Source organism: Muntiacus reevesi, chromosome 14 (genome assembly GCF_963930625.1).
Source record: "Muntiacus reevesi chromosome 14, mMunRee1.1, whole genome shotgun sequence".
Taxonomy (NCBI): Eukaryota; Metazoa; Chordata; class Mammalia; order Artiodactyla; family Cervidae; genus Muntiacus; species Muntiacus reevesi.
The window spans coordinates 6,289,987-6,315,769 of NC_089262.1; the positions used below are offsets into that span (position 1 = coordinate 6,289,987).

General features: G+C 44.9%; 1 protein-coding gene across 1 annotated transcript in view; it reads left to right on the top strand.

The window, feature by feature from the left end:
- ADCY2 (adenylate cyclase 2) overlaps positions 1-25,783 on the top strand; it is a 438,387-nt gene that overhangs the window by 372,398 nt on the left and 40,206 nt on the right. Inside the window, exons 17-18 of the mRNA XM_065905185.1 lie at positions 6,200-6,319; positions 13,300-13,469. Of these exons, the coding sequence (XP_065761257.1) occupies positions 6,200-6,319; positions 13,300-13,469 (290 nt within the window). The remainder of the gene's footprint in view (positions 1-6,199; positions 6,320-13,299; positions 13,470-25,783) is intronic.

Here is a 25,783-nt window from a genome sequence, read left to right on the forward strand (position 1 = left end):
GAAGCAAGCTGTAGGGGAACAGCTCGGAAAGAGTGGACTTCACCACGAAGGGGGGTGGCGCAGGGAGAAGCAGAACATGCTTGAAGGATAGCACTTGCTAGAGCTATGGGGAGTTCTCATACACCGAGTGTGTGTCCTGTACTCCCCAGCCCTTGTCATTAAGCCTCTTCACCCTTCGGAGGGCTTCCCTGATGGCTCACTGAGTAAAGGATCTGCCTGCCAGTGCAGGAGGCACAGAAGACCCAGGTTCAATCCCTGGGTCGGAAGATGCCCTGGAGAAGGGAATGGCAACCCACTCCAGTATTCTCGCCTGGAGAATCCCATGGACAGAGGAGTCTGGTGGGTTACAGTCCAAAGGATCAGGAAGAATCAGACACAACTGAGTGACCAAACACAGCATACATCCCTTCAAAGTGTGTTCGCTCACCTGTGCATGCATCCTGAAAGTTGACACAGAATTTAACACATCACACATCTAATGGTGGGGTGTTTTTTTTTTCTTGCATCCTAGGAAAGCACCTTCTATACAAGGAAGGGCCATTCCACAGTAACTAAATGAGAGAAGGAATGAATGGAAACATTTTTTTATGAAATCCAGTTTGACCTTATAAAACCAGGATTCATCACCTAATTTTTTAAATTTAATTTTAAAAAACAGAATTGAAAAGGGAAACAAATCTGATGTGAAAGCTGATTGTATTTCTCCTAGGATAGTTAGTGAGTGACAGGCAGTTCAGTCACTGTCTATAAATGTTTGATGAACTCTGACTCTTTGGGACCCCATGGGCTGTGTAGCCCACCAAGTTCCTCTGTCCATGAAATTTTCCAGGCAAGAATACTGGAGTGGGTCGCCGTGCCCTCCTCCAAGGGATCTATCCTTGGGTCTCCTGCATTGCAGGCAGATTCTTTACCATCTGAGCCACCAGGAAGCCACCGATTAACACATTTTTACAGTAACTGCTGGGAAGATCCCCTGGAGCAGGGAAAGGCTACCACTCCAGTATTCTGGCCTAGAGAATTCCATGGGCTGTATAGTCCATGAGGTCACAAAGAGTCGGATACGACTGAGCGACTTTTTCACAGTAACTGCAGTCCCTTTGGAGTGAAGAAATGCATTTTCTGTACCCAAAACACGTCCACCAGCGTCATTTTCCTTCCTCGAAAAGAAAGAAGTGCACTGCCAAGGGAGGTGGAGAAGTCTGTGGGAGACACATTAAACGTCTGATGGATCAGCTTTGAGAAAGAATGAAATGCGGCTCGGTGCACTCGGCTGCCTCCGGTAGGACTAGAGGCTCTGGAGCAGGAAAAGACTTAAGTTCCTTGCTCCTGTCCATTATCTTTCTTGGTAGCTGATGAATTTAGTGGTTCTTCCCCATCCAGAGGCTCTTATTTTTGTTTCAAGGAAATATCACAAAACAGTACAAAATCCAACATTAGGTAGAGAGAAGAAACACTTTCCCCTGTTAGTGTGTTTTCTTATTCATCACGGGAAGGACTGGTCCGTCAGGTGCCGTCTTTGATCCCATCTGATGACTTACAGAGAAGTGTTCTCCAGCTGCTAGATCCCCAACCACTTGAGTTTTGACTACATGAGGCAGACACAAGGCCCGGTGTTCCCAGCCACACGCCAGGGTGCTGTGACCTCCCTGGGGTCACACGCATCACCAGAGGGTGCCAGGCAAGGGAAGTGGGCTCAGGCCCCTCACTCACATTCAGGAAAGATGGCTCCTCCCACTGGGGAGGCGGGTACCAGTCTTTACCTGTATGTGGTCAGATGCTCTCAGTGATAAGTCTGTGCTTTTTTTTTCCCTAGACCCTCTTGAAAAATCTCCATCCTAGGGAGGCTACTATTTAATGCAGTAGAGCTTTTAAACTTATCCTGGTACTTCTTTTAAGAGTACAATTTCTAGACTAACAGCCCTACTCCCAAGTTGCAGCTTTGCTATTTGTTAGCAGTGATTAACCCAGTGAGGCAAATCCAGGCTCTGGACTGACATTCCCAGGGGAAGAGCAGCTCTTTTGTTCAGAGTCTAGGGGAGGGGCAGGCTTTCCTTAAGGCACTGGCTGTGTGCATGCCCAGTCGCTCAGTCATGTCCACCTCTTTGCAACCTCATAGACTGCAGCCCGCCAGGCTCCTCTGTCCATGGGATTCTCCAGGCAAGAATACTGGAGTGGGTAGCCATTTCTTCCTCCAGAGGATCTTCCCGACCCAGGGATTGAACCCACGTCTCCTGTTTATCCTGCGTTGGCAGTTGGGGTCTTTCCCACTGAGCCACCTGGGAAGCCCTAAGTCACTGGGAAGAAGTTCTCTGTTCAGGGCAGGTCATCATTTTAAAGTCACAGCACATTCAAACCCTCTTCTGTGGCTCCTGTGATGTTGAAGTACTCTTTTAGGGTAAAGGAAGAAATGCTTTCCTTTTCCCCCCATCTTTTTCTGTTTTCAATGCTTGTTGTTTTTCCTTTGGGGAAAATATGTATAACAAAGTTTATCATTTTAACCATGGTTGAGTGTACACTCAGGGGCATTCAGTGTATTTGCAGTTTTGTGCTCCCCTCACCCTCTCCATTTCCAGAACTGTGTCATCTTCTCCCACAGAAGCTCTGTTCCCGTGAACAGTGACTTCCCCTCACCCCCAGCCCCTGGTAACCTCTACTCTGCTTTCTGCTACGATGAACTTGCCTATCCTAGAAAGCCTCATACACGTGAGATGACATGCTGTTAGTCTCTTTGTGTCTGGCTCATTTCACTTCGGATAACGTGTTTAAGGTTCTCATTTTCTCTTTGATGCCCAGTCCCTTCACAGCAGGGAAAAACTCCCGGTTTGCCCTGGATTTTTCCAGCCAGTGGCAAACAGCCCTTATTACTGCTTTTCTGTCATCACCTTCCATCACCTTCTTACCCTCGGGAGAGAGAGAGAGAGAAGCTGCAGGAGTGGCAGGAGAGGAGCTGCCGAGGCCCCCTGCCAGCTCCCTCTGCTCCTGACTGTGTGGACGGGCCCTTTCATGCTGAGCCTCCATGTGGATTTTCGGTCACTAATGTTTCTCCCGAGCTGAAGTCTCAGAACCTTTATAAGAGCCAGGATCAACAGGGACGGTGTTCTTTTACCTCTCATTACACACTAACATGGGCTTCCCAGGTGGCGCTAGTGGTGAAGAACTCGCCTGCCAATGCAGGAGACATAAGAGTCACAGGTTCGATCCTTGGGTGGGGAAGATCCCCTGGAGGGGGCATGTCTACCCCCTCCAGTATTCTTGCCTGGAGAGTCCCATGTAGAGAGGAGCCTGACACAGTCCAGAGCGTGGCTAAGAGTTGAACATGACAGAAGTGACCTAGCATGCATTCACATACTGACAGAAATGACAAAATATCCAGGTTAGCTTTATCTAAAATGAATTGTGAGATATTTCCAGGACATTTTAAATACCACACTCCAATAAAAGGTAGAGAAAACCAATCAGTTATCCTGATTTTTTTTCCCACATATGGGATTTGGGGTATCAAATTGCAAAAGACCTGTGTGTTGTTCCATTTTAGTTCCCAGCTGGCCATTCAGAGCCATGTCTGAGAAGCTCAAATCCTCTGCCATTTTTTTCTGACATTTTGACGCTTTTGTCACGTGATGCCTCACATAATTTTGCACCTTTTCCGAGAAACGGCCCAGAGAATAATTATAAATAGCCTAGCTTTGTGAACCACCTAGACACAGAGTTGGCCATGGTAAACTAGTGGTTAATTGATAATCTAGTTCTAATTGGTTAGTTACTTCTGACTCCAACCAAATGACAAGCAATGATGTTATCAGGCACAAATACAGTTTTAAATTGTATGTTCGCAATTTCATATTATTTCAAAGACAATTCTGAGATGCTTTACATTGTCTGGGAAATGTAACATTTGGAAGGAGGGCTAAAAATATGCACTTAATTGGGATATCTTGTCCAGGATAAGAATACCATTTTCCCAACTAGGACAAAGGTTGTAGAAATACTAAAATAAGTCCAGAGAGGAGTTTCCCCAAATAATTATGAAATTAAAAATGCATTATGTGCAGAAAACTGTGGCACCTTAACCCAGCAGGAAGAGGGATGTGGATTGATAACCCTCAAGCTTGGCCTGACTGTAATTAGGAGTTTGTTATTTTAAAAGTGGCTAAGGAGACAGAAGAGGAAAATTGATTCCAAACTGCAGTGTGAAGCCACAGAGACAGAACGAAGAGGTCTTGATTTTAGGGGTAGCTAATTAAACACTAGAGAAAAGTAGCTGAAGGGGGTTAATGAAGCATTCCTGAATGTGGTGATTAAAGTTCTCCGCTGTTTTTCAAGCTCAACCATCCTACTATTGCAGAGTCTCCTTGCAAGACAAAGCTTTCACCGGATATATTATACTCATTTATTTTCTTCTTTATAAGCTGATATAATTAAGAAGGGTTTTTCTTTAATTATTTTAAGATCTCAGATTCCTGAGACTAGGAACCTGTCATTCTAAATGGTCTCCTTCTATTTGTCGTTTCCTGTAGTATTTAAATCAAATGTATGTTGGGTCTGTCAAATCTAAATTTTTACATTTTGAGGTCTTGTATTTGGCCAACAATTACTCCATTTTTTTCCTGTTATATTTTTTCCGAATAATCAGCACATTTATATTTCATCCAGGGTTTGTGACATTTTTGATTAATTATTTAGTATTAACAGTAAATAGTATCTCCTGGCATACTGCAGTCCGTGGGGCCCCAAAGAGTCGGACACAACTTACCTACCAAACAATTTGTAAATTAAGAAATCTACATTTATTTGACTTTTAAGTCTGTATTTTGCAGCATTTTATCAAAATATATAACGGGCAGAAGCACTGTATCTAGAACCATCCTTGGAATCTGAGAGGAAATGTCCTCAAGGATATATTAAACAAATGCCTTCTTATTTATGTAAGTAAATTGCTGGAGGTCTTTGACAAGAAGCCCGCCATCAAAGGGACAGGCAAGGGGAAACAAAGAAAAGCAGCGGCAGAAACTTCAGGGCGGTTACTCTCTAGACCCTGAGTGCGGACGGTGAACCCTGGGCAGAAAGCCTAGTCTAGTTCCAGGAGGAGATGGGTAGCTTTCATCAGGGAATCTGGCCCGCGAGTCTCTGCTTTATCTTCACTGAGCAGTTGTCTGACCCGCAGTCACAGGACAGAAAGTGACTGATCCTAAGCAATCTGTGTCGCAGCTTCTCCAGGAAAGAGAGAGAGGAAAGCGGGTGAGAGAGAGAAACGGAGAAAGAGACTGAATTTTTCCTGCCTTGCCAACGCACTGACCCTTTCCCTCTGAGTGCCGGTATTGGTACCCACTATTGTTGTTAGTCACAAGTCGTGTCCGACTCTTTGTGACCCCATGAACTGTATCCTTCCAGGCTCCTCTGTTCATGGGATTTCCCAGGCAAGAATGCTGCAATAGGTTGCCATTTCCTTCTCCTGGGGATCTTCCTGACCCTGGGATCAAACCTGCATCTCCAGCTTTGTAGGCAGATTCTTTACTGCTGAGCCAATGGGGAAGCCCCTATAAGAGCTAATCATATTTATTTTCTCAGGATTGCTTCCTTTTTTAATTAGGACCCCCTTTCCAGAGTCCTGAGAGCATCCTTTCTCTCCCATTTTTCCCCCTGGTGATCCTGAGCTGCCAAGCACTCACAAATGGTAGAGGCAGATGTTGGTGTCAGTTATTGCATTTTTCCCATAAAATTAATTTATTTTCTTAAGATACAAAATTCAGAGGACTCAACTGATGCATTTGGTGAAGATGATGATTCACCCTGGCAAAAACACAGGGTGAAGACTCCCGTCTCGTGATGGAGAGTTGACTCTGAGGGTGGTGATGACAACCTCCAACGTCATTCTAACCAAGCTCTCTTCCCTGTTCTTGGTTCATTTTAAAATTCCCATTTAACAGAGGTGCTTCTGTTTCCCTAACATCATCAGTCTGGGAGCTCTGGAATTCACTGTGCAGTTAGGAGCACAGCAAGAGTCCCTTACTTACTCGATAGAGATTTCCAAAGCCTCGAAGAGAAGATGAGGGATTAGCACTGGGAGTAAAGAGGCTGAACAGTGCCCACAACGCTGCTCAGTGAGCCAAAGAAGCACAGCCTTAGTAAGCCGCGCCCGCGCCTGCTAACCCTTTACTCTCCTTTGCACTGATTCATGGAAGCGACATTTTCTTTGCAGTTTTTCCTGAGTGACTCAGAGGAAACAATTCTTCCGACTGCCAACGCCTCCAACATGAGTCTGTCTGCCGCAAGTAACCAGGCAGCGATTCTGCGTGCGCAAAATTTGTTTTTCCTGCCGGTAAGCACATCTCCCTGGTTGTTATTGTTTTTATTGTTTTCCTGTGTGAATGGCGTGCCTTCCACTTCCTCTTCCACTGTAGACTTTATTCTCCTTGTTTAGACTCCATACCTGAGTCTGTCCTGACTCAGGACAGGAGTAAACGTTGCCAGCCTTTGATAGAAAACTCCCAGCCAGTAGAAACTAATTAGACCACATGGACAAAGTTTCCATGGCATTTTGAAGCTCTCACAGATGACTTTGTGCCTTTATTCTCTTAGTGCTACATGTTCATCTTTTTACTGACTTATATTTGATTTACAATGTTGTGTTAGTTTCTGGTGTTCAGCAAAGTGATTCAGTTTTACATACATATATTCTTTTCCATCATGGTTTATTACATATATGTTCCTTTCCATTATGGTTCATTATAGGATGTGGCATATAATCCCCCATGCTATACAGTAGGACTTTGTTGTTTATCCATTCTGTGCATACTGGTTTGTATCTGCTGACCCCAAACTCCCAATGTAACCCTTACGCACCTTGGCAACCATAAGTCAGGATTCTATGTCTCTGAGTCTGTTTCTGTTTTGTAGGTAAGTTCATTTGGGTTGTATTTTAGATTCCACATATAAGTGACAGCATATGGTATTTGTTTTTCTCTGTCTGACTTACTTCACTTGGTATGATCATCTCTAGGTCCGTCCCTGTAGCTGCAAATGGCATTATTTCATCCTTTTCATGACTGAGGAGTATTCCACATCTTCTTTATCCGTTCACCTATGGATGGACATTTAGGTTGTTTCCATGTCTTGGCTACTATAAATAGTGCATGTATCCTTTTGAATTATCCTTTTGTCTGGATATATGCCCAGCAGTGGGATCGCTGGACCATGTGGTATTTTTAGCTTTGTGAGGAGCCTCCATGTTGTTCTCTTTAGCAACTGCACCAGTTTATCTTGACGTGACATTTTATAGCATGCACCCCAGCATGTAGCTTTCAGTGGTAGTCACTGAATTTCTGGGTGTGTTGCTTATAGATTTCATTAGTTGCTCCGTGAATTAGCTTCCTGACTCTGTGATGACTGAGTCCGAAATATGACTGGGTCATATTTCTTCTTCTTTGGCTGCAAATGCCATCCAGTGATTATATCTTCAAATTATCCTTACTAACGACCCATTTTAACCAAGGTCCAGAAGGGCCTAGGTTGAAATTTCAAAACTTACTAGCACATCAGTCTTTTTAAGTGAAAAGAACTAAATTAGTTATTTACTGCTTAATGGCTTCTTTCTTCTATGAACTTTGTGTGCAAAAAAAAAATGATTTTGATACTCTTCTTTTGGTTTTCTGAATAATCATCTAAAAGTAACATACATTTATTTTGTTTCCCATAGCTTCAAGAGTGCTAGATGAACTATTCCAGATTCATGGAAATTGGTCATTTAAGATGTATATTTTTAAATTTTTCCTACCAGTTTCTTAAACTCCAGCAACTACAGCAATAAAGTATCCTTTTTTCATTTTCCTTTTGTTGATTTATCCCCTTGATATTTAGGCATTGATCCTTTTCCCCATCTCATCATTTCAATTTTGGGGGATGCTTAAAGGTCTGTGTACAGAGAGTAGGGACATCTGGTGCTCTTTAAGCCATGACTGTTTCAGAGGCCAGCTGTCCAAAGTCCATAACAGGGTCCCCACAGGCTCAGGAAGAGAGGGCAACATAAGCTTCATCCCTTTTCCTTGGGGTCCTGGCCTTCATTTTCAGCAGTACTGTGAACCCAGTAAGGATTGGGCGGCATCTTTTCTATTTCAGTTACATGAGGGATGAGATTCACAATGAGGGTTTACTAGCTGTGACCTCACCTTGGGCAGTTTGGAGCCCCCTTCTTTAAAGAAAGATTTAAACTGTCTGTGTGGTCTGGCTCCTTCTCTTTGGATGAATGTCGTTAGCACACCTGGTCCATCAACCCCTGGAAGGAGGATTTGCCTCAGAGCCATCCACATGCCTTTGTTCATAAAGCACTTGCTCCTTGGAAGAAAAGCTATGACAACACTAGACAGTGTGTTAAAAAGTGGAGACATCACTAGGCTGACAAAGGAGGGTATAGTCAAAGCTGTGTTTTTTTCAGTAGTCACATATGGATGTAAGAGCTGGACCATAAAGAAGGCTGAGCACCAAAGAACCAGTGCTTTTGAACTGTGGTGCTGGAGAAGACTCTTGAGTCCCTTGGACAGAAAAGAGATCAAACCAGTCAGTCCAAAAGGAAATCAACTCTGAATATTCACTGGAAGGACTGATGTTGAAGCTGAAAGTCCAGTACTTTGGCCACCTGATACAAGGAGCTGACTCATTGGAAAAGACCCCGATGATGGGAAAGATTGAAGGCGGGAGGAGAAGGGGCCACAGAGGATGAGATGGCTGGGTAGCATCATCGACTCAACAGACATGTGTTTGAATGAACTGCAGAAGGTGGTGAAGGACAGGGGAGCCTGGCGTGCTGTAGTCCATGGGGTCACAAAGAGTCGGACTTGTCTGACCGACTGAACAACAACAAATTCCGCTTCTCGTTCACTTAGGCTGAACTATCAAAAACCTAAGTTCTAGTAATTGTTTTCAGCATAATTTTAGCAGAAAAATCCTTTCTTAAATCAAATCTTACAAACAGCCCCATTTTATAACAATAAAAGCACAACTTATATGGTTTCACAAGGACCAGATGCTGCTCTGTACTGTTTACCGTCATTATACTCTTCATTCTTCACAGGAATTCGTCAAGGTCGGCCTTGTCATCCTCCTTACCTTGAGTCACATATTCAGGGGACAGGCATGCCTTTAATTATTTGTACCATTGAGCTCCTTTGTGAGTGGAAGGGTGAGACCCTGAGTGGGAACCTTGCCAGGTGCCAGGTGATTTCATGGCTTTTATGGAGCAGTTTTGTAAGACAACTGTGGCTGCTGACTAAAGAGAAGGTTATAAACCACTGATTCTCAAGCTCTTGGTAAGGACAGATATGTCTGAAAAATCTAATAGCGGATGAGCCCAAAATGAACTAAAAAAAAGACGACATACAAAGTACAAGCCCATGCTTTATTTGATTCACCAGAAAGACACCTGCCCGGTTAGGTTGCTGGGCTCATGCCCACAGGCAAGCAGGCCCCTGAGGACCCTCAGGAAGTTGGAGGGCTCCCTGAGCTGCTTTCAGAGGCGGTCCCAGTACTCATGCCCATGAGTCGCTGAGCCTCACACCTGCCCTCTAAGGACAAAACTTGCTCATTAAGTGTGTACATAATTAAGTAATTTAAGTCATTAAGGTAATAAAAGACCCTGGTGGAAAAGGGGAAAGACCTTGGAAATATCATGATGCTGAGAAAGATTGAGGGCAGAAGGAGAAGGGGATGGCAGAGGATGAGATGGTTGGATGGCATCACTGATTCAATGGACATGAGTTTGAGCAAGCTCTGGGAGATAGTGAAGAACAGGGAAGCCCAGTATGCTGCAGTCCATGGGGTTGCAAAGAGTCGGACATGACTTAGCGACTGAACAACAAGGTAATAATGGCAAAGTGCCCACAAATGAGACTGGTCTCAAAGCCCAGGCCCCCTCACCCTTTGCTTTAGAGAGACTGAGTCGGTGGTGCCTGTCCTCTGTCCCAAAAGTGAAAAGCACCCAAAGTGAAAGTCACTCAGTCGTGTCTGACTCTTTGCAAACCCTTGGACTATATATTCCATGGAATTCTCTAGGCCAGAATACTGGAGTGGGTAGCCTTTCCCTTCTTCAGGGGATTTTCCCAACCCAGGGATTGAACCCAGGTCTTCCACATTGCAGGCGAATTCTTTACCAGCTGGACTATCAGGGAAGCCCAAGACTACTGAAGTAGGTAGCCTATTCCTTCCCCATCAGATCTTCCCAACCCAGGACTCAAACGGAGCAGGTGGATTCTCTACCAGCTGAGCTACCAGGGAAGCCCTTCTCTCTCCCAGACTCCAGATTCCACGATTCCTCTCCACCAGCTCGACTGGCCCATCAGGACGTGTTTCCTAGGCTCCTTTCCTCTTCCTCTGCTCTGTCATTCAGGGGGTCAGTGGTCAGAACAGTGGAGAACTAACATGAGGTCATTGTGTCCAAAGAAACTGCTTACAGACCTTCAGCCTTTCCAAGCCTGCTGCCGCCTGTCGTGGCCCCCGGCCGAGGGGTGCTTTCCTTCCCAAGGACTGACCTGATTGTTGTGGGTCCCCAGTTAATCGCTGGTCTTCCTCCTGAAGCTGAGATGCCAGCTCTCAGTCCTCACGGGTGGGGATCCGCATTGATACTGCGTGGGTGCCTTTCACCGGGAAGGAAGAACACTGGAGGGAAAGCTGCAGCCTGTCTTTCCCACTTTCCTTTCTTCCCCAAGAACAGGACTGAGGCGCTCGTATCAGTAGCCTTTCCCAGTTGTTGTTGTTGTTGTTCAGTCGCTAAGTTATGTCCAACTCCCTACGACCCCGTGGACTGCAACATGCTGGGCTCCTCTGTCCTTCACCATCTCCTGGAGTTTGCTCAAGCTCATGCCCACTGAGTTAGTGACGCTATCAAACCATCTCATCCTCTGCTGCCCCCTTCTCCTTCTGCCCTCAGTCCTTCTCAGCACCAGGGTCCTTTCCAGTAAGTCATCCTTGCATCAAGTGACCAAAGTATTGGAGCTTCAGCTTCAGCATCACTCCTTCCAATGAATATTCAGGGTTGATTTCCTTTAGGATGGCCTGGTTGGATCTCCTTGCTGTCCAAGGGACTCTCAAGAATCTTCTCCAACACCACAGTTCAAAAGCATCAATTCTTTTGTGCTCAGCCTTCTTTACAGACCAACTCTCACCCAGGGCTGTCTGTAAATGACCTTAACTGGGGAAATAAAAGAGCTAGAATGACAAAAATTAGCAGTTTATACATGGTGTACCCCTTATAATGAAACTAAAATGAAGCAGCTTACACCCTGCGGTTTCTTACAGGCAGGATTTATCAAACATCAGTCGGATCTGCTTTATTGAAATGATTCGACTCTACTGAGAGCTGCTGCTGCTGCAGTGATGCTGAGATGGTAGCTCACCCTTCTTAGAGCCCCTTGATCCAGCAAACAAAGCTTTGTGAGAACAGAAACCGTTTCCACTTGGCGGGCACCCCCTGGCCTGCAGGGCGGTGGGCTCCAGGCTTTGCGTGCTCCCCTCAGTGACCTAGAGCAGACATTATTGCCCTCATCTTTCAGATGAGGACAGTGACACAGGCAAGTCAGGGCACTGGCCTGAAGTGACTCAGCTGGTGAGTGGCTGGAACACGATTGAATTCAGGGCTCTGCTCTCTTGATGATATCCATTGTGGTTAATGGAAAAGTGCTCAAACAGGGCGGGCCTGCCTGCTACTTTCCATGAACCACAAAAGATGGACCACGCCCAGCCTCTTCCTCACACGGGGGTCTTCAGTTTCTTCGAGTGCCTGTCCACTTCCAGGGTACTCACGATTCACCGGGATCAAAGCTTTTGTGTGTGTTTAACTGCTCAGTTGTGTCCAACTCTCTGTGACCCGCACGGACTGTAGCCCATTCCTCTGTCCAGGGGAATCCTGCAGACTAGAATATTGGAGTGGGTCGCCATGCCCTCCTCCAGGGAATCTTCCCAACCCAGGGATTGAAACCAGGTCTCCCACATTGCAGGTGGATTCTTTTCCATCTGAACCCCAGGAAAGATCCCCTGGACAAGGCTCAAAGCTTTTAGTTTTTTGTTTTTCAATTTCAGATTTTACTATCAAACTATAGTATGCAAGACAATGTGAAACTAGCTTAAGGAAAAACATACCGACCAATGGAATAGGAGTGAGAGCTCAGAAGTAAACCCTCATACCTACGGCCAGTGGATTGTCAACATATGTTAAAGCTTGTTTCTTTGTTTTACTCTGTCTGTGGGTTCAATTGCTTCAGTCATGTCAGACTCTTTGTGACCCCCGTGGACTGTAGCCCACCAGGCTCTTCTGTCCATGGGTTTCTCCAGGCAAGAATACTGGAGTGGGTTGCCATCCCCTTCTCCAGGAAATCTTTCCCACTCGAGGATCGAACCCACATCTCCTGAATTGCAGGCAGGTTCTTTACCCACTGAGCCATCTGAGAAGCTCTGTTTTACTTTACATGGTGCTTTAATTTATTCTCAGTCATCTTTGTTGTCATTCTTCATGTCACATAAAGATTCCTGAGCAGTCTGGTGGAGCCTGTGAACTCCTTAGAACGTTTAACGTTTTGTTTCGGAGTGGAGCTGATTTGCGATGCTGTGTTCGTTTCAGCTGTGCTGCACTGGGAATGGTTGTACACATGCACGTGTTCATGCTGTTTTAGGCTGTTTTCTCACGCAGGTTATCACAGAATATTGTGCAGAGTACCCTGTGCTACACAGCGGGTACTTGTTCCTTATCTATTGTATACGTAGTTCAGAACTTTTAGTTTCTCAAGTCCTTTTTATTCTAGATAATCCCTCTGACACACGACTGCCCTTTTAATAAAATACCTGGGCTTTGTTACACCTTTAACAGAACTACCTGTAACGATCTGTATCCCCTTAATGAATTAAATCATTGAAAGCCCACGAAAGAGCCTGTGGACCGTCACTTTGTTTTAATCTATAAATGTGTGGGGAGTCATATTGTTTCACATTCAAGAAGCAAACGACATCTGCTTATAACGACATGGCTTCAACATAGATTTCTAAAAATTCTTTTTGAAAAGTATTTGGCCACACTCACGATTATTTTTATTAAACACGCTACGCTGGGTGAGCAAGCCATGCCGTGAGGAATTCTTTTGAAATCCAGTGTGTTTAGTCATTTACCACTGGATCAAAGAGCACACAAAGGCATCAGCTTTCACAGTCAGTTTGGGAATTGACCCGGGGAGCTTGGTGGTGGTCCCCAATTTTAATTCTCGTTCCGGCATTCCTCAGAATAGATCCTCAGTGTTTACCCGATGTATTTCCCTGTTCCAGTACTTTATATACAGCTGCATCCTGGGGCTGATCTCCTGTTCCGTCTTCCTGCGTGTGAACTATGAGCTGAAGATGCTGCTCATGATGGCAGCCTTGGTGGGCTACAACACCATCTTCCTCCACACTCACGCTCACCTCCTGGACGACTACAGCCAGGTCCTGTTCGAGAGGTAACCTGCTTCCTCTCCCTTCTCTTTACTTTAGTTCTTTCATGGGATGTCGGTAACAGGAGAGTGTGTGTAGTAAATGAGTGGCATTGTTACTGGGAATCTGTGTGAGAGTTTCTTTGAAGTGGTGATTCTGGAGGATGCTATGTGTTTGCATCATAGATTACATAGGTATGATCTGGGCATGACTGTAGATGATCGGTAGATATGAAATGGTTTAGAGAGACCATTCGTGTTATAACCTGTACTATATTAATAAGAATAATCTTTTTTTTCCCCATCAGGATTATTGATATTTTGGACTGAAATAATTTTTGGAGGGAGAGTTTTTTTTTTTTTGGAGGGTGGGGGGGTTGTCCTGTGCATTGAAGGTTATTTAGTAGTAGTACCCTTGGCTTCTACTGGAGAAGGAAATGGCAGCCCACCCCAGTATTCTTGCCTAGGAAAGTCCATGGACAGAGGAACCTGGCGGTCCACAGTCCATGGGGTTGCAAGGATGACTTAGCAACTAAACAAGAACAACTGGTCTCTACCCGCTAGATGCCAGGCACAATCCCCCACCCCAAGTCACAAGAACTGAAAAGGCCTCCAGACTTTGAAGAATGTGTCCTGCAAGAGAGTACAGCCCCCAGGTCAAAACAACTGAATCCATATACACAAAAGTACTGGGAAAATAAATGATTCTATTTGTAAGGTATAATGCAAAATTTCTTATTGAGGATTTCCTAAAACATCCCGGTGTGGAGGGAATACTATCGACTGTGGCAAGTTCCAAGAAAGGATTGTTGTTATTGCTGTTTAGTCGCTAAATCATTGTCTAACTCTGTGTGACCCCATGGAATATAGCCCACGGGGCTCCTCTGTCCATGGGATTTCCCAGGCCAGAATACTGGGTGGGTTGCCATTGCCTTCTCCAGGGGGTCTTCCTGACCCAGGGATCAAACCCACATTTCCTGCATTGGAGGCGAATTCTTTACCATTGAGACAGCAGGGAAGGCCGCCAAGGATATGGCTGTGTTCACTCTGCTAGCCTCAGGACTGGATGCGTCAAGACAGATCTTCCCAAGTCCACCCCTTTGGATTTATAAAATGTCTCCTGTTATCAAATTGCTTCTGCAAGCTTATCATAAATATTTATTCATTGCTTGAAAAAAAAAAGAGTTTTAATCATGATATTCTCCAACTCACATCTTGACAGCAAAAACACATTTTGAATCAACTGTTAAGTTTATTTCAGACTTCAGGTTTTTCCTATGAGCACTTTGCATAATTTCCTATAATATTTCTATATTTCTTTTAACATAAAATAAGTGCCTTAAATATTTACATCGTTTTCTTGCTCCCAAAAGATGGTTTGTGTTGACAGCGCACGGCTGCTTTGCCAGGGGAGGCCTGATGTCAACAACACGGGCCCCTCACTGCAAAAGGCTTCCTCTCAAGACGATTGCTTTCAGAAACACGGCTACTCCGCACTCTCTTCACCTAATTTAATTTTTGTCACCCTCCACGCCATGAAACCCTAGTAATCTGTAGTCAAGTGCCGGGTGCTAGAGTTGTAAAAATACATAATCGCATTAAGGAAATTTTGTGATTCCTTAGCCAAGATGAGAATGAAATCAGAAATTAATTTTCTGATACATTCTCAAAATTACCAACCAAACATGATTTACTATTTCTCTACCGCATGGAGAACCTGTATCGAATCCCTAAATAAATGTAGCATCACTGATTCTGACGCATGGCTGAGGACGCGACTGAATTTCCCTTTATTAAATTTAAAGTCGAAGCAAAAGAAGAAATTAGATTAGCAAGTTTCTGATGGGGGGGGGTTTGCTTTGGGGACCTGAGGGAGACACACAGCCTCTGATGAGAACCCCGGCAGCAGGAAAGTAGTCATTTGGCTGAAGAAGAGGTTTGCTCTCAGAGCCCTTAGTTTCATTCAAGGTCTTCAGCGGGTGCTCTCTTGCTTCTGTCTTTATAATCACCCGACAACTGGCAGGGCTGACCTGACAAGCTTCAGGCACCTGCCTTTCCTTCACACCTCAAGACTCCTGCATTGCAGGCAGATTCTTTACCATCTGAGCCACCACGGAAGCCCCTAGGAGGGTGCACCTGCCTTCCTGATCTTTTTTTTAAATTTTATTTATTTATTTAGACTGTGCTGGGTCTTCGTGCTGCACAGGCTCTTCTCTAGGTGCAGCGAGGGGGTCTGCTCTCTAATCGCAGTGCACAGCCTCCTCATCGCGGGGATTCTCTGGTTGCAGAGTACTGGCTCTAAGGTGTGCGGCTCAGTAGTCGTGGCTCAGGAGCTCCGTTGCTCCAAGCATGTGGATGTTCCAGGTCAGGGATCAAACTCGTGTCTCCTGCACCGGCAGGTGGATTCTTTACCACTAGCCGCCAGGGAAGCCCACGTCTCTCATCTTGACTTGTTGTAGAATCCAGAGTCGCAAAACGCTCCTCGGAAGACACTCAAGACAGTGGAGTACAGTTTATTATGCTAGCGGGTCCAGGGGGAATCGGTTCCCAACAAGGACCCCGATGATTTTGGAGGACTTGGTTTTATACCCTCCGCTACATGACTAGTTGGAAGTGAAAGTCGCTCAGTTGTTAATCTAACTGGGACAACCTGACCTTTACTTCCAATCTTTGTTTGCCATCTGTGAGGAGGGGAACCTGGTTTTTCTTTAACGATGGTTAACAGAATTCAGGCTCAGTTCACATCCTGCCTTAAGATGGCTGACTGTCTTCACGATGGACTCCCTCTTGTCCTCCTCCCAGCGGCCCCAACAGACTAAGTTTCAGGCATCTCCAGATTCCTGCTTGAGCTGCCGTAGGACTCCCCTGAAGCATTCCTCTGCCGAAAGATGAATTGCCGTTGTTTAGTCACTCAGTCATGTCTGACTGTTTGTGACCCCATGGACTATAGCCTGCCAGGCTCCTCTGTCCATGGGATTCTCCAGGCAAGAATACTGGAGTGGGTTGCCATTTCTTTTTCTAGGGGATCCTGGACCCAGGGATCGAATTCCTATCTCCTGCATTGGCAGGAAAATTCTTCACCACTGAGCCACCAGGGAAGCCCCAGAAGATGAATATTACTGACATAATAACATCATACCTCAAAATTAACAGATGTTCTCTAATGGCAGTTTAAAACGAACCCCAAATGAGAAACCAGACTCAGATGCTAAAGAATCCACCTGCAATATGAGAGACCTGGGTTCCATCCCTGGGTTGGGGATATCCCCTGGAGAAGGAAATGGCTACCCACTCCAGTTACTCTTGGCTGGAGAACTCCATGGACAGAGGAGCCTGGCAAGCTAGTCTATGGGGTCGCAAAGAGTCGCACACAGCTGAGCGACTTGTAGGTTTGGGAGTGACAGCTTGGAATCCCCTGATTTCTCCATCTGCTCTGTGTGTTTGATTTAACCACATGTCTCATGCCAGAGCCAAAACCCGCCAAGATCAGTGTTTTCTTTCCCTTTTCTCAGATTCAAGACCTTCCCCCATCAAAGAACTGATGAAGGTCTCCTCATCCTTTATCTGGTTTGTTAATGGTGAAACCTCTATCAAATATGAAATTAAGAACTTAAAAAAAGCTCGTCTGATTGGTTCTTCGAGGATGAGCGTCCTTTCATCCCACGCCCTTCAGGGAGGGAGCTGGCTTAAACCGGGGCCCAGCGGCCCCTCCTGTCCTGGTCCAGCCGGTCTGGGCATTGGAGTCACGTGCCTGGTCCCACCCCTTTACTGGCCCGATTCTGATCACTCTGGATGCTGAAAACTCAGCCTCTGTGCACCATTGCTGAGTCGAATCTCAGAGTTTTGGGTGAAGCAGAAAATGGCTTTGTTGCTTAGCCAGGCAGAGGGGGACACAATGAGCTTATGCTTCAAGACTGCGCATCCCAGCCCGGTAGGGATGAGGAGGAGTTCTGTAACAGTGGTTCAGGGGCAGGGCTGCTCATCAGGGTCAAGGTGCAGGCGGGGCCTGCGCTGCTTTGCTCTGGACTCAGGTGGTCTCCCCCCCCCCCACCTTGTCTCTGCTTCCCCTCCCTTCTCTAATTAACAACTGTTCGAATCTGCCCTTTGGAACTCAGGGAAGGTCATGGAGGCTGGAGTCTGTCCCCTACAAACAAGGAACGGGGAACCCACAAGGTCCTGCTCGGCTTTAGCATCTCTGGTGATAGGGGAATACTGGGCCATCTTGTGAATACACAGTTCGGACTGGGCTGTTGTCCTCTATTCGAGTTCGCCATGTTTCAGGGACCTTTTTTGAGCCAAATTTAACATTGATTATGGACAAGCCAAGGGGTATTTTTGCCATCTGGGTCAGCCAAGAAAACAGGAGAAGTGAGCACTAGAAAGCCATCAGACCCATGAATAATTCAGAAAATGATACCAAAGATATTCACACCAATTCATGAGTGCAGAAAACCAACTTTACAGGACAAAAAAAAAAAAAAGTCAGCTTGAAAGAGTGTGCCATTAAAACTCCATTCAGTTGAAGGCCAGCAGGGTCCCAGTACCTCACTTGCCATCACATGACTATGATCAGTGACGTCGTGGTGAAGGAAGCTCAGAAGTGTCTGATATTTAGGAGGTCTGGAAAAATCCATGTCGGGATACTTTGGCATTTACAACAGTCCTCCATGTCATCTGGGATACAAGATACATTGCTAAATCAATCAATCAATGATTCTGATTCCAGTCCATGACACCGTCCTCCAGACCCCTCAGCCAGCACCATTGCAGAGGCTCTCCATGGTGATGGTGATGTTAATGACCACTGATATTGCTGGGAGCTGTTTTCTTCTGAAGACACTTTTCCTTCTGCTGACAAAGGCTTGTTACAGGCTCTGCAAGACATTGTCAGATTTTTTCCGTGTGTTTTTATTCTCGTAGAGCTGAAAAATATCAGGGGATGAAGGTTAATATTTCATGTGGACCCAGTCATTATGTTAACTCACCTGAATACTAGAAATATGCCTTCTCTTCTAAAGAAAGGTGGGGGAATCAAGAGTCCGAACAGAGGATTCACCTGGAGTCCAGCCCGTTAACCAGTTCTGTGTGGACCCTGAGTCTAATAAAATAAATACTTAGGGGAAGCATATAAATAATGTGTATAACTGAGCACTGTTATATCTAGCACCCAGCATCATTCAGAAGTTCTGATGCATGCTTAGTCACTCAGTCGTGTCCAGCTCTCTGCAACTACATAGACTGTAGCCCACCAGGCTCCTCTGTCCATGGGATTTTCCAGGCAAGAATACTGGAGTGGGTTGCCATTTCTTCTTCCAGAGAGAAGCTCTGGATTGTCATGTCATTTAACTCGGTGACCTTAGCAACAGCTCCATACCCAAGAGGACAATGGAAATGCTCCATAGCAGTGGAGCCGAGTCAAGCACCTTCAATATGGTCTGCATTCTCTGTTTTTCCTTTGTCTCGTGGAAAATCCAGTGGCTAGAATTTGGCATATTGTAACACTTTGACAGTATCCCAACTACGTATCAACTGATGGTGAGCTCAGTGAAAACCTAGAAGAAGGACCGCAGCATTCATTGCACTCAGGAGAAAGAAAAACAGTGCACATCCACCTCTGAGGGAGGTGGTCCGGAGGTATTCCAAACATCTGACATCTCTCTTGGAAGCCTCCTCTTTTAAATGAAAACAGTACGCCACCTTTGTCTTCAAACCCAAAATATATCCAAGTTAATACTGAAAAGATTTAAATTACTTTCAAATTTAATATCTCAGTGTCTCTCCCCCTTCCTAATTCCCCTCCCTCCCCCCCCCCCAGCCCCCCAGGGCCATCTCCAGAAACTACTGACCACATGTTTGTTTCTCTATGGCCGACACCACTGGTAGCAGAGCTGGGAAGTATAGTAAGGAGGTCTGATCTGAGTCGCCTAATAACAACCGCAACAACCAAAGAAAGTTGTCCTAGGGCTACTCAAATTCTACCAAGCTTTCTTTTATCCTATAAAAAGCAACCATTAATGAGCTCCTTTGCTATCTAACCTAAAAAAGAAAATGCCCTGTGATTTGGACCCACTTGCAGGAAGACACTCAATTTTAGGCTGTTTTTTGTTTTGTTTGATTTTAGAATGAGAGAGGGAAGGAGGTGTCAGAGAGCCTGGACTCCCAGACTAGGTGGGATGCATCCTTCTTATCATCAGCCCTCCAGTGGAGGAGACTAAAGCCCAGTGTGCATCCCCGTGATATCTGATGCACCAGCCCCCGTGGTATCACACTGATGCATCCATTGCTTCCCACTTAAAACCACTCTTCTCTGCAGGATGAAACGGTGACTGCATTAATCAGACTGCATCTTATCTCCACAGCAAAAGGCCAGCACTACCTCTCCAGCCCCACTTTTATCATCTCTCTTAACCTGCAGCTGCCTCCAGGGCTCTTTCTAAGTGTGAGCCTAACCCATATTATGTTCGTGCTTTGCAATCCCAGGATGTTTTGCTTGGCATTTGTGAATAACACTCAGAAAAAGCGTGAGGCTTTGAGCCCTTTGTCCTTGGATGACACCAGGCTGCCTCCAGAAGACTGTGTAGGAGTCCAGTGCATCTGTGTCCAGCCAGGGGAAGGAATAGTGTCTGGAAATGAAACCCCTTAGGTTTCAAATCGACACAACTATTTGCCCACTCATTCCTTTTTTACAGCACAGTTTCACTGAACACGCTGTGTATTCCAGGCTTGATGCTGGAGCCCAAGCACATGGAGATGAGTGAAATGTATTCTCTGCTCTCAGCAACTTATAAAATCTCTCTGTTAGAAAAGTATGTCTCACCAGAAGGCCAAAAGGAGACTTGTAGGTTAAGTTCCTACAACCTGCCTAGGTACTGAGTGAACCTGTTGACTGGGAGCTGGCTGAGTGGTCCAGAGTTGACTGTAACATCGGACAGACCTTAAGGAACTGTGGAGATCCAAAAAGATAGGGGAAGAGTGACAGTAATGTCATGGCAGAATAAGACACCCTCATGTTCGTCCCCAACAATAATTTATTTGTAATCTCTGTGGACAAAAGTACTTTGGTCGGAGCTGTGGGATCCAGTGCCAGACTGAATCCAGGAGGAATCTCACCCATCCACGTGTTTGGCAGCAGGCATACAGACCTTGAATCTGTCTGCGGACACTGCAGTGACATGTCATCTGGCTCCAGCCACTCTCGGACACGGAGCCCCTGGAAACACTCTTAGCCACTGACCCATGGATGAGAGAGCCTTTGTGGAAGGCCAGGTTTTCAGAGGAGAAGCTCTAGCACCACACTGGAGCAAAAAATGTGAATTTGGACATAAGTGGATAAGAGAAACAGTCGGTCCATACCACCCCACCTCCACCAAAATGGCACAGCTTCAGTCCAAGAGAGATGTTCTCAGTCTGTGATGTCTTCTGTGAGCACCCGGCTTCCCAGCTACATAGGATGCTACCAGGTTGTGAGAGAGGCAGATAAGACCCTCAGAGGGCTTTAAAGGAATGCAGATCCTACTAACTGCCTCACTGCCTGGGTCACGAAGCCTACCCCCAAGCCACTGGGAGCACCTCAACCCACAGATTCCCCCCGACTGGCCCTCGGGGACCCCCATTGAGCCACATGCCTCATACCCAACCCAACCCTGCGGCCAGCTCCCTGTGCATATTATCTCCTAATGGCAGCTTGGAGAGGGAGCTTGGACCAACAGCTATTGGGATGCACAGAGAGCTGGCCCAAATCTGAGGGCCTGGGAGAGACCACCTTCTTCAATTTAAGTCTGAATTTTCCAATAAGGAGTTCATGATCTGAGCCACGGTCAGTTCCTGCTCATGTTTTTGCTGACAGTATAGAGCTTCTTCATCTTCAGCTGCAAAGAATATAATCGATCTGATTTTGGTGTTGACCATCTGATGATGTCCATGTGTCGAGTCATCCCTTGTGTTGTTTGAAGAGGATGTTTGCTATGACAGGGCGTTCTCTTGGTGAAACTCTGTTAAGCTTTGCCCTGTTTCATTTTATACTCCAAGGCCAAACTTGCTGGTTACTCCACATTATCTCTTGATTTCCTACTTTGCATTTCAGCCCCCATGACGAAAAAGACATCTTTTTTGGGTATTAGTTCTAGAAGATCTTGTAGGTCTTCATAGAACCATTCAACTTCAGCTTCTTTGGCATTAGTGGTTGGGGCATAGATTACTGTGATATTGAATGGTTTACCTTGGAGACAAATAGAGATCATTCTGTCATTTTTGAGATTGCATCCAAGTACTGCATTTCAGACTCTTTTGTTGAGTATGAGGGCTACTCCTTTTCTTCTAAGGGATTCTTGCTACTACAAAGCTACAGTAATTAAAACTGTATGGTACTGACATAAAAATAGACACAGACCAATGGAACAGAATACAAAGCCCATAAATAACCACTTGCATATTTGCATATGCAATAAACTAATATTTGACAAGGGAGTCAATAGTACTCAATAAGAAAAGGATAATCTCTTTAATAAATGGCATTGGGAAAATTGAATACCACATGCAGAAGAATGAGGGTGGACCCTTATTATACACCACTATGAAACATTAATTTGAATTAATTTGGATAAGGTACTTATAAAGATACTTATAAAAGATACGTATAAGACCTGAAAACTTAAAATTCCTCCAAGAAAGCATAAGGGGGAAGAACTCCTTGACATTGGTCTTGACAATGATTTGTTTGGATATGACACCAAAAACATAGGCAACAAAAGCTAAAATAAGTGAGTGAAACTCCATCAAACTAAAAAGCTTCTGATTAGCAAAAGAAACTGTCAATGAAATGAAAATGGAACCTGTGGAATGGGAGAAACTGTTTGCCAATAATATATCTGATAATGGATTAATATCCAAAATACATAAAGAGCTCATAGAATTCAGTGTAAAAAATTAATTTGAAAGTAGGCAAAAGAGTTGAATAGACATTTTCCAAAGAAGACATACAAATGGACAACAGTATGTGGAAAAAATGCTGAATATTACAATGAGAGAAATGCATATCAAGATCACAATAAAATATTGCCTCACATTCCTTAGAATGGCTGTCATCAAAAAGACAACAGACCAAAGGTGTTGGCAAGGATGTGGCGAAAAGGAAACAAGGGGATATTTTTTTCTCAGCCAGGAAACAAAAGGAAATCCTCCATTTGCAACAACGTGGATGGACCCTGAGGGCATGATGCTTAGTGAAATAAGCTGGACAGACAAATACTGTATCATTTCACTTATAGGTGAAGTCTAAGAAAGCTGAACTCACAGAAACGGATAGTAGAATGGCAGTTACCAGGAGCTGGGAGTGGGAGAAGGTGGAGAAATATTTGTCAAAAGTCACAAGCTTTCAGTTATAAGATGAATATATGTTTTGAAGAGCTAAGGTACAGTGTGGTGACTACAGATAATCATACTGTATTATATACATGAAAGTTGCTAAAAGAGTAGATTTTCAGTGTTCTCATGACAAAAAGGAGATGCTAATCACTTGAGGTGATGACCTAAGTCAAATCCCTTACAATCCCTACAATACAGTGGACGTGACAAATAGATTCAAGGTATTAGATCTGATAGATAGAGTGCCTGAAGAACTATAAACCAAGGTTCATGACATTGTACAGGAGGCCATGATCAAGACCACCCTGAAAAAAAAAAATGCAAAAAGCAAAATGGTTGTCTGAGGAGGACTTACAAATAGCTGAGAAAAGAAGAGGAAAGAAAGGCAAAGGAGAAAAGGAAAGATATACACATCTGAATGCAGAGTTCCAAAGAATATTAAGGAGAGATAAGAAAGCCTTTGTAAGTGCTCAATGTAAACAAACCGAGAAGAAGAATAGAATGGGAAAGACTAGAGATCTCTTCAAGAAAATTGGAGAAACCAAGGAAACATTTCATGCAATATGCCAGCAAATTGGGAAAACTCAGCAGTGGCCACAGGACTGGAAAAGGTCAGTTTTCATTCCAATCCCAAAGAAAGGCAATGCCAGAGAATGTTCAAGCTACCGCACAATTGCACTCATCTCACACACTAACAAAGTAATGCTCAAATTTCTCCAAGCCAGGTCTCAATAGTATGTGAACTGTGAACTTCCAGATGTTCAAGGTGGATTTAGAAAAGGCAGAGGAACCAGAGATCAAATGTCAACATCCGTCGGTTCATCGAAAAAGCAAGAGAATTCCAGAAAAACATCTACCTCTGGGGGCAGGAGGAGAAGGGGATGACAGAGGATGAGATAGCTGGATGGCATCACTGACTCGATGGGCATGAGTTTGAGTAAACTCCGGGAGTTGGTGATGGATGGGGAGGCCTGGCTTGCTGTGATTCATGGGGTCGCAAAGAGCCAGACACGACTGAGCGACTGAACTGAACGGAACTGAACTGAACTGCTTTATTGACTGCAGCAAAGCCTTTCACTGTGGAAAATTGTGGAAAGTTTTTGTGGAAAAACTGTGGAAAATTCTTCAAGAGATGGGAATACCAGACCACCTTACCTGCCTCCCGAGAAATCTGCTTACAGGTCAAGAAGCAACAGTTAAAACTAGACATGGAACAATGGACTGGTCCAAACTGGGAAACGAATACATCAGAGATGTATATTGTCACCCTGCTTGTTCAACTTACATGCAGAGTACATCATGCAAAATGCCGGGCTGGATGAAGCACATGCTGGAATTAAGATTGCCGGGAAAAGTATCAATAACCTCAGATATACAGATGACACCACCCTTATGGCAGCAAGTGAAGAAGAACTAAAGAGTCTTTTGATGAAAGTGAAAGAGGAGAGTGAAAAATCTGGCTTAAAACTCAACATTCAAAAAAAGAAGATAATGGCATCCAGTCCTATCACTTCATGGCAAATAGATGGGGAAACAATGGAAACAGTGAGAGACTTTATTTTCTTTGGGCTCCAAAACCACTGCAGATGGTGACTGCAGCCATGAAATTAAATGACGTTTGCTCCTTGAAAGAAAAACTATGTCCAACTTAAATAGTGTATTAAAAAGCAGAGACATTGCTTTGCCATCTAGTCAAAGGTATGGTTTTTCCAGTAGCTATGTATGGATGTGAGAGTTAGACTGTAAAGAAAGCTGAGTGCTAAAGAATTGATGCTTTTGAACTGTGGTGTTGGAGAAGACTCTTGAGAGTCCCTTGGACTGCAAGGAGATAAAGCCAGTCAATTCTAAAGGAAGTCAACCCTGAATATTCATTGGAAGGACTGATGCTGAAGCTGATGTTTCAGTATTTTGGCCACCTGATATGAAGAGTTGACTCATTAGAAAAAACTCTGATGCTGGGAAAGATTGAAAGTAGGAGGAGAAGGGGACGACAGAGAATGAGATAGTTGGATGGCATCACTGACTCGATGGACATGAGTTTGGGCAAGCTCCAGGAGTTGTGATGGACAGGGAAGCCTGACATGCTGCAGTCCATGGGGTGGCAAAGAATTGAACTCAACTGACCAACTGAACTGATCTGAACTGAGCTGAGGTGATGAGGGTGATAGCTAATGCTATGGTGATAATCATTTTCCAATATGTAAGTGTATCAAAGCACATTGTACCCCTCAAACTTACACAGTCAGTTGTATTTCAATAAAACTAGAATGAAAGTAACTGAAATATGTCCAAAGACAAAGTGTCTACACAGGTCACTTCCAGCCCTGACTCAGCTGGTGAAGTTTAGTCACTCAGTCATGTCCAACTCTGTGGCCCCCTGGACTGTAACCCACCAGACTCCTCTGTCCATGAGATTTTCCAGCCAAGAATACTGAAGTGCGTTGCCATTTCCTTCTCCACGGGATCTTCCCGACCCAGGGATCGAACCCATGTCTCCCTTGTTGGCTGTCACTGGCAGGCGTATTCTCTATCACTGAGCCAACAGGGAAGCCTATGGGCTTCATATGTGATGCATTTCCATATGTGATGCATTTCCAACCATTGGAAAAGAATGGTTTATCTTTTTAAATGACTGAGCTGTTTTAGAACTCTCCTGTCTAACCACAGTTCTGACAGTCACTGGAAACAAACAGGTCAGCCGTCGGGAAATAGGTGTGCTTTGATGACTGCTGAGTCTGAGAAGTAGAGTGCAGGAATCCTAGCTGAGCTGTCCTCTTCACGCTTCATCACCAGCCAGCATCAGCTGGCCAGGACCCAGCCGCCGCGCTGGTGACCAGAGGGGAGGAGTGTTCTGAGAGCAGATACCAGCAGGATGCTGTGTGCCGCTCAGCTGGAAAAGCAGAAGGGAGCATCAGGAAAGTGGTACCAAAACAGACATCTCAGCAACTCCCCCTCCTTCTCCAGCCAGACTTGGAAGA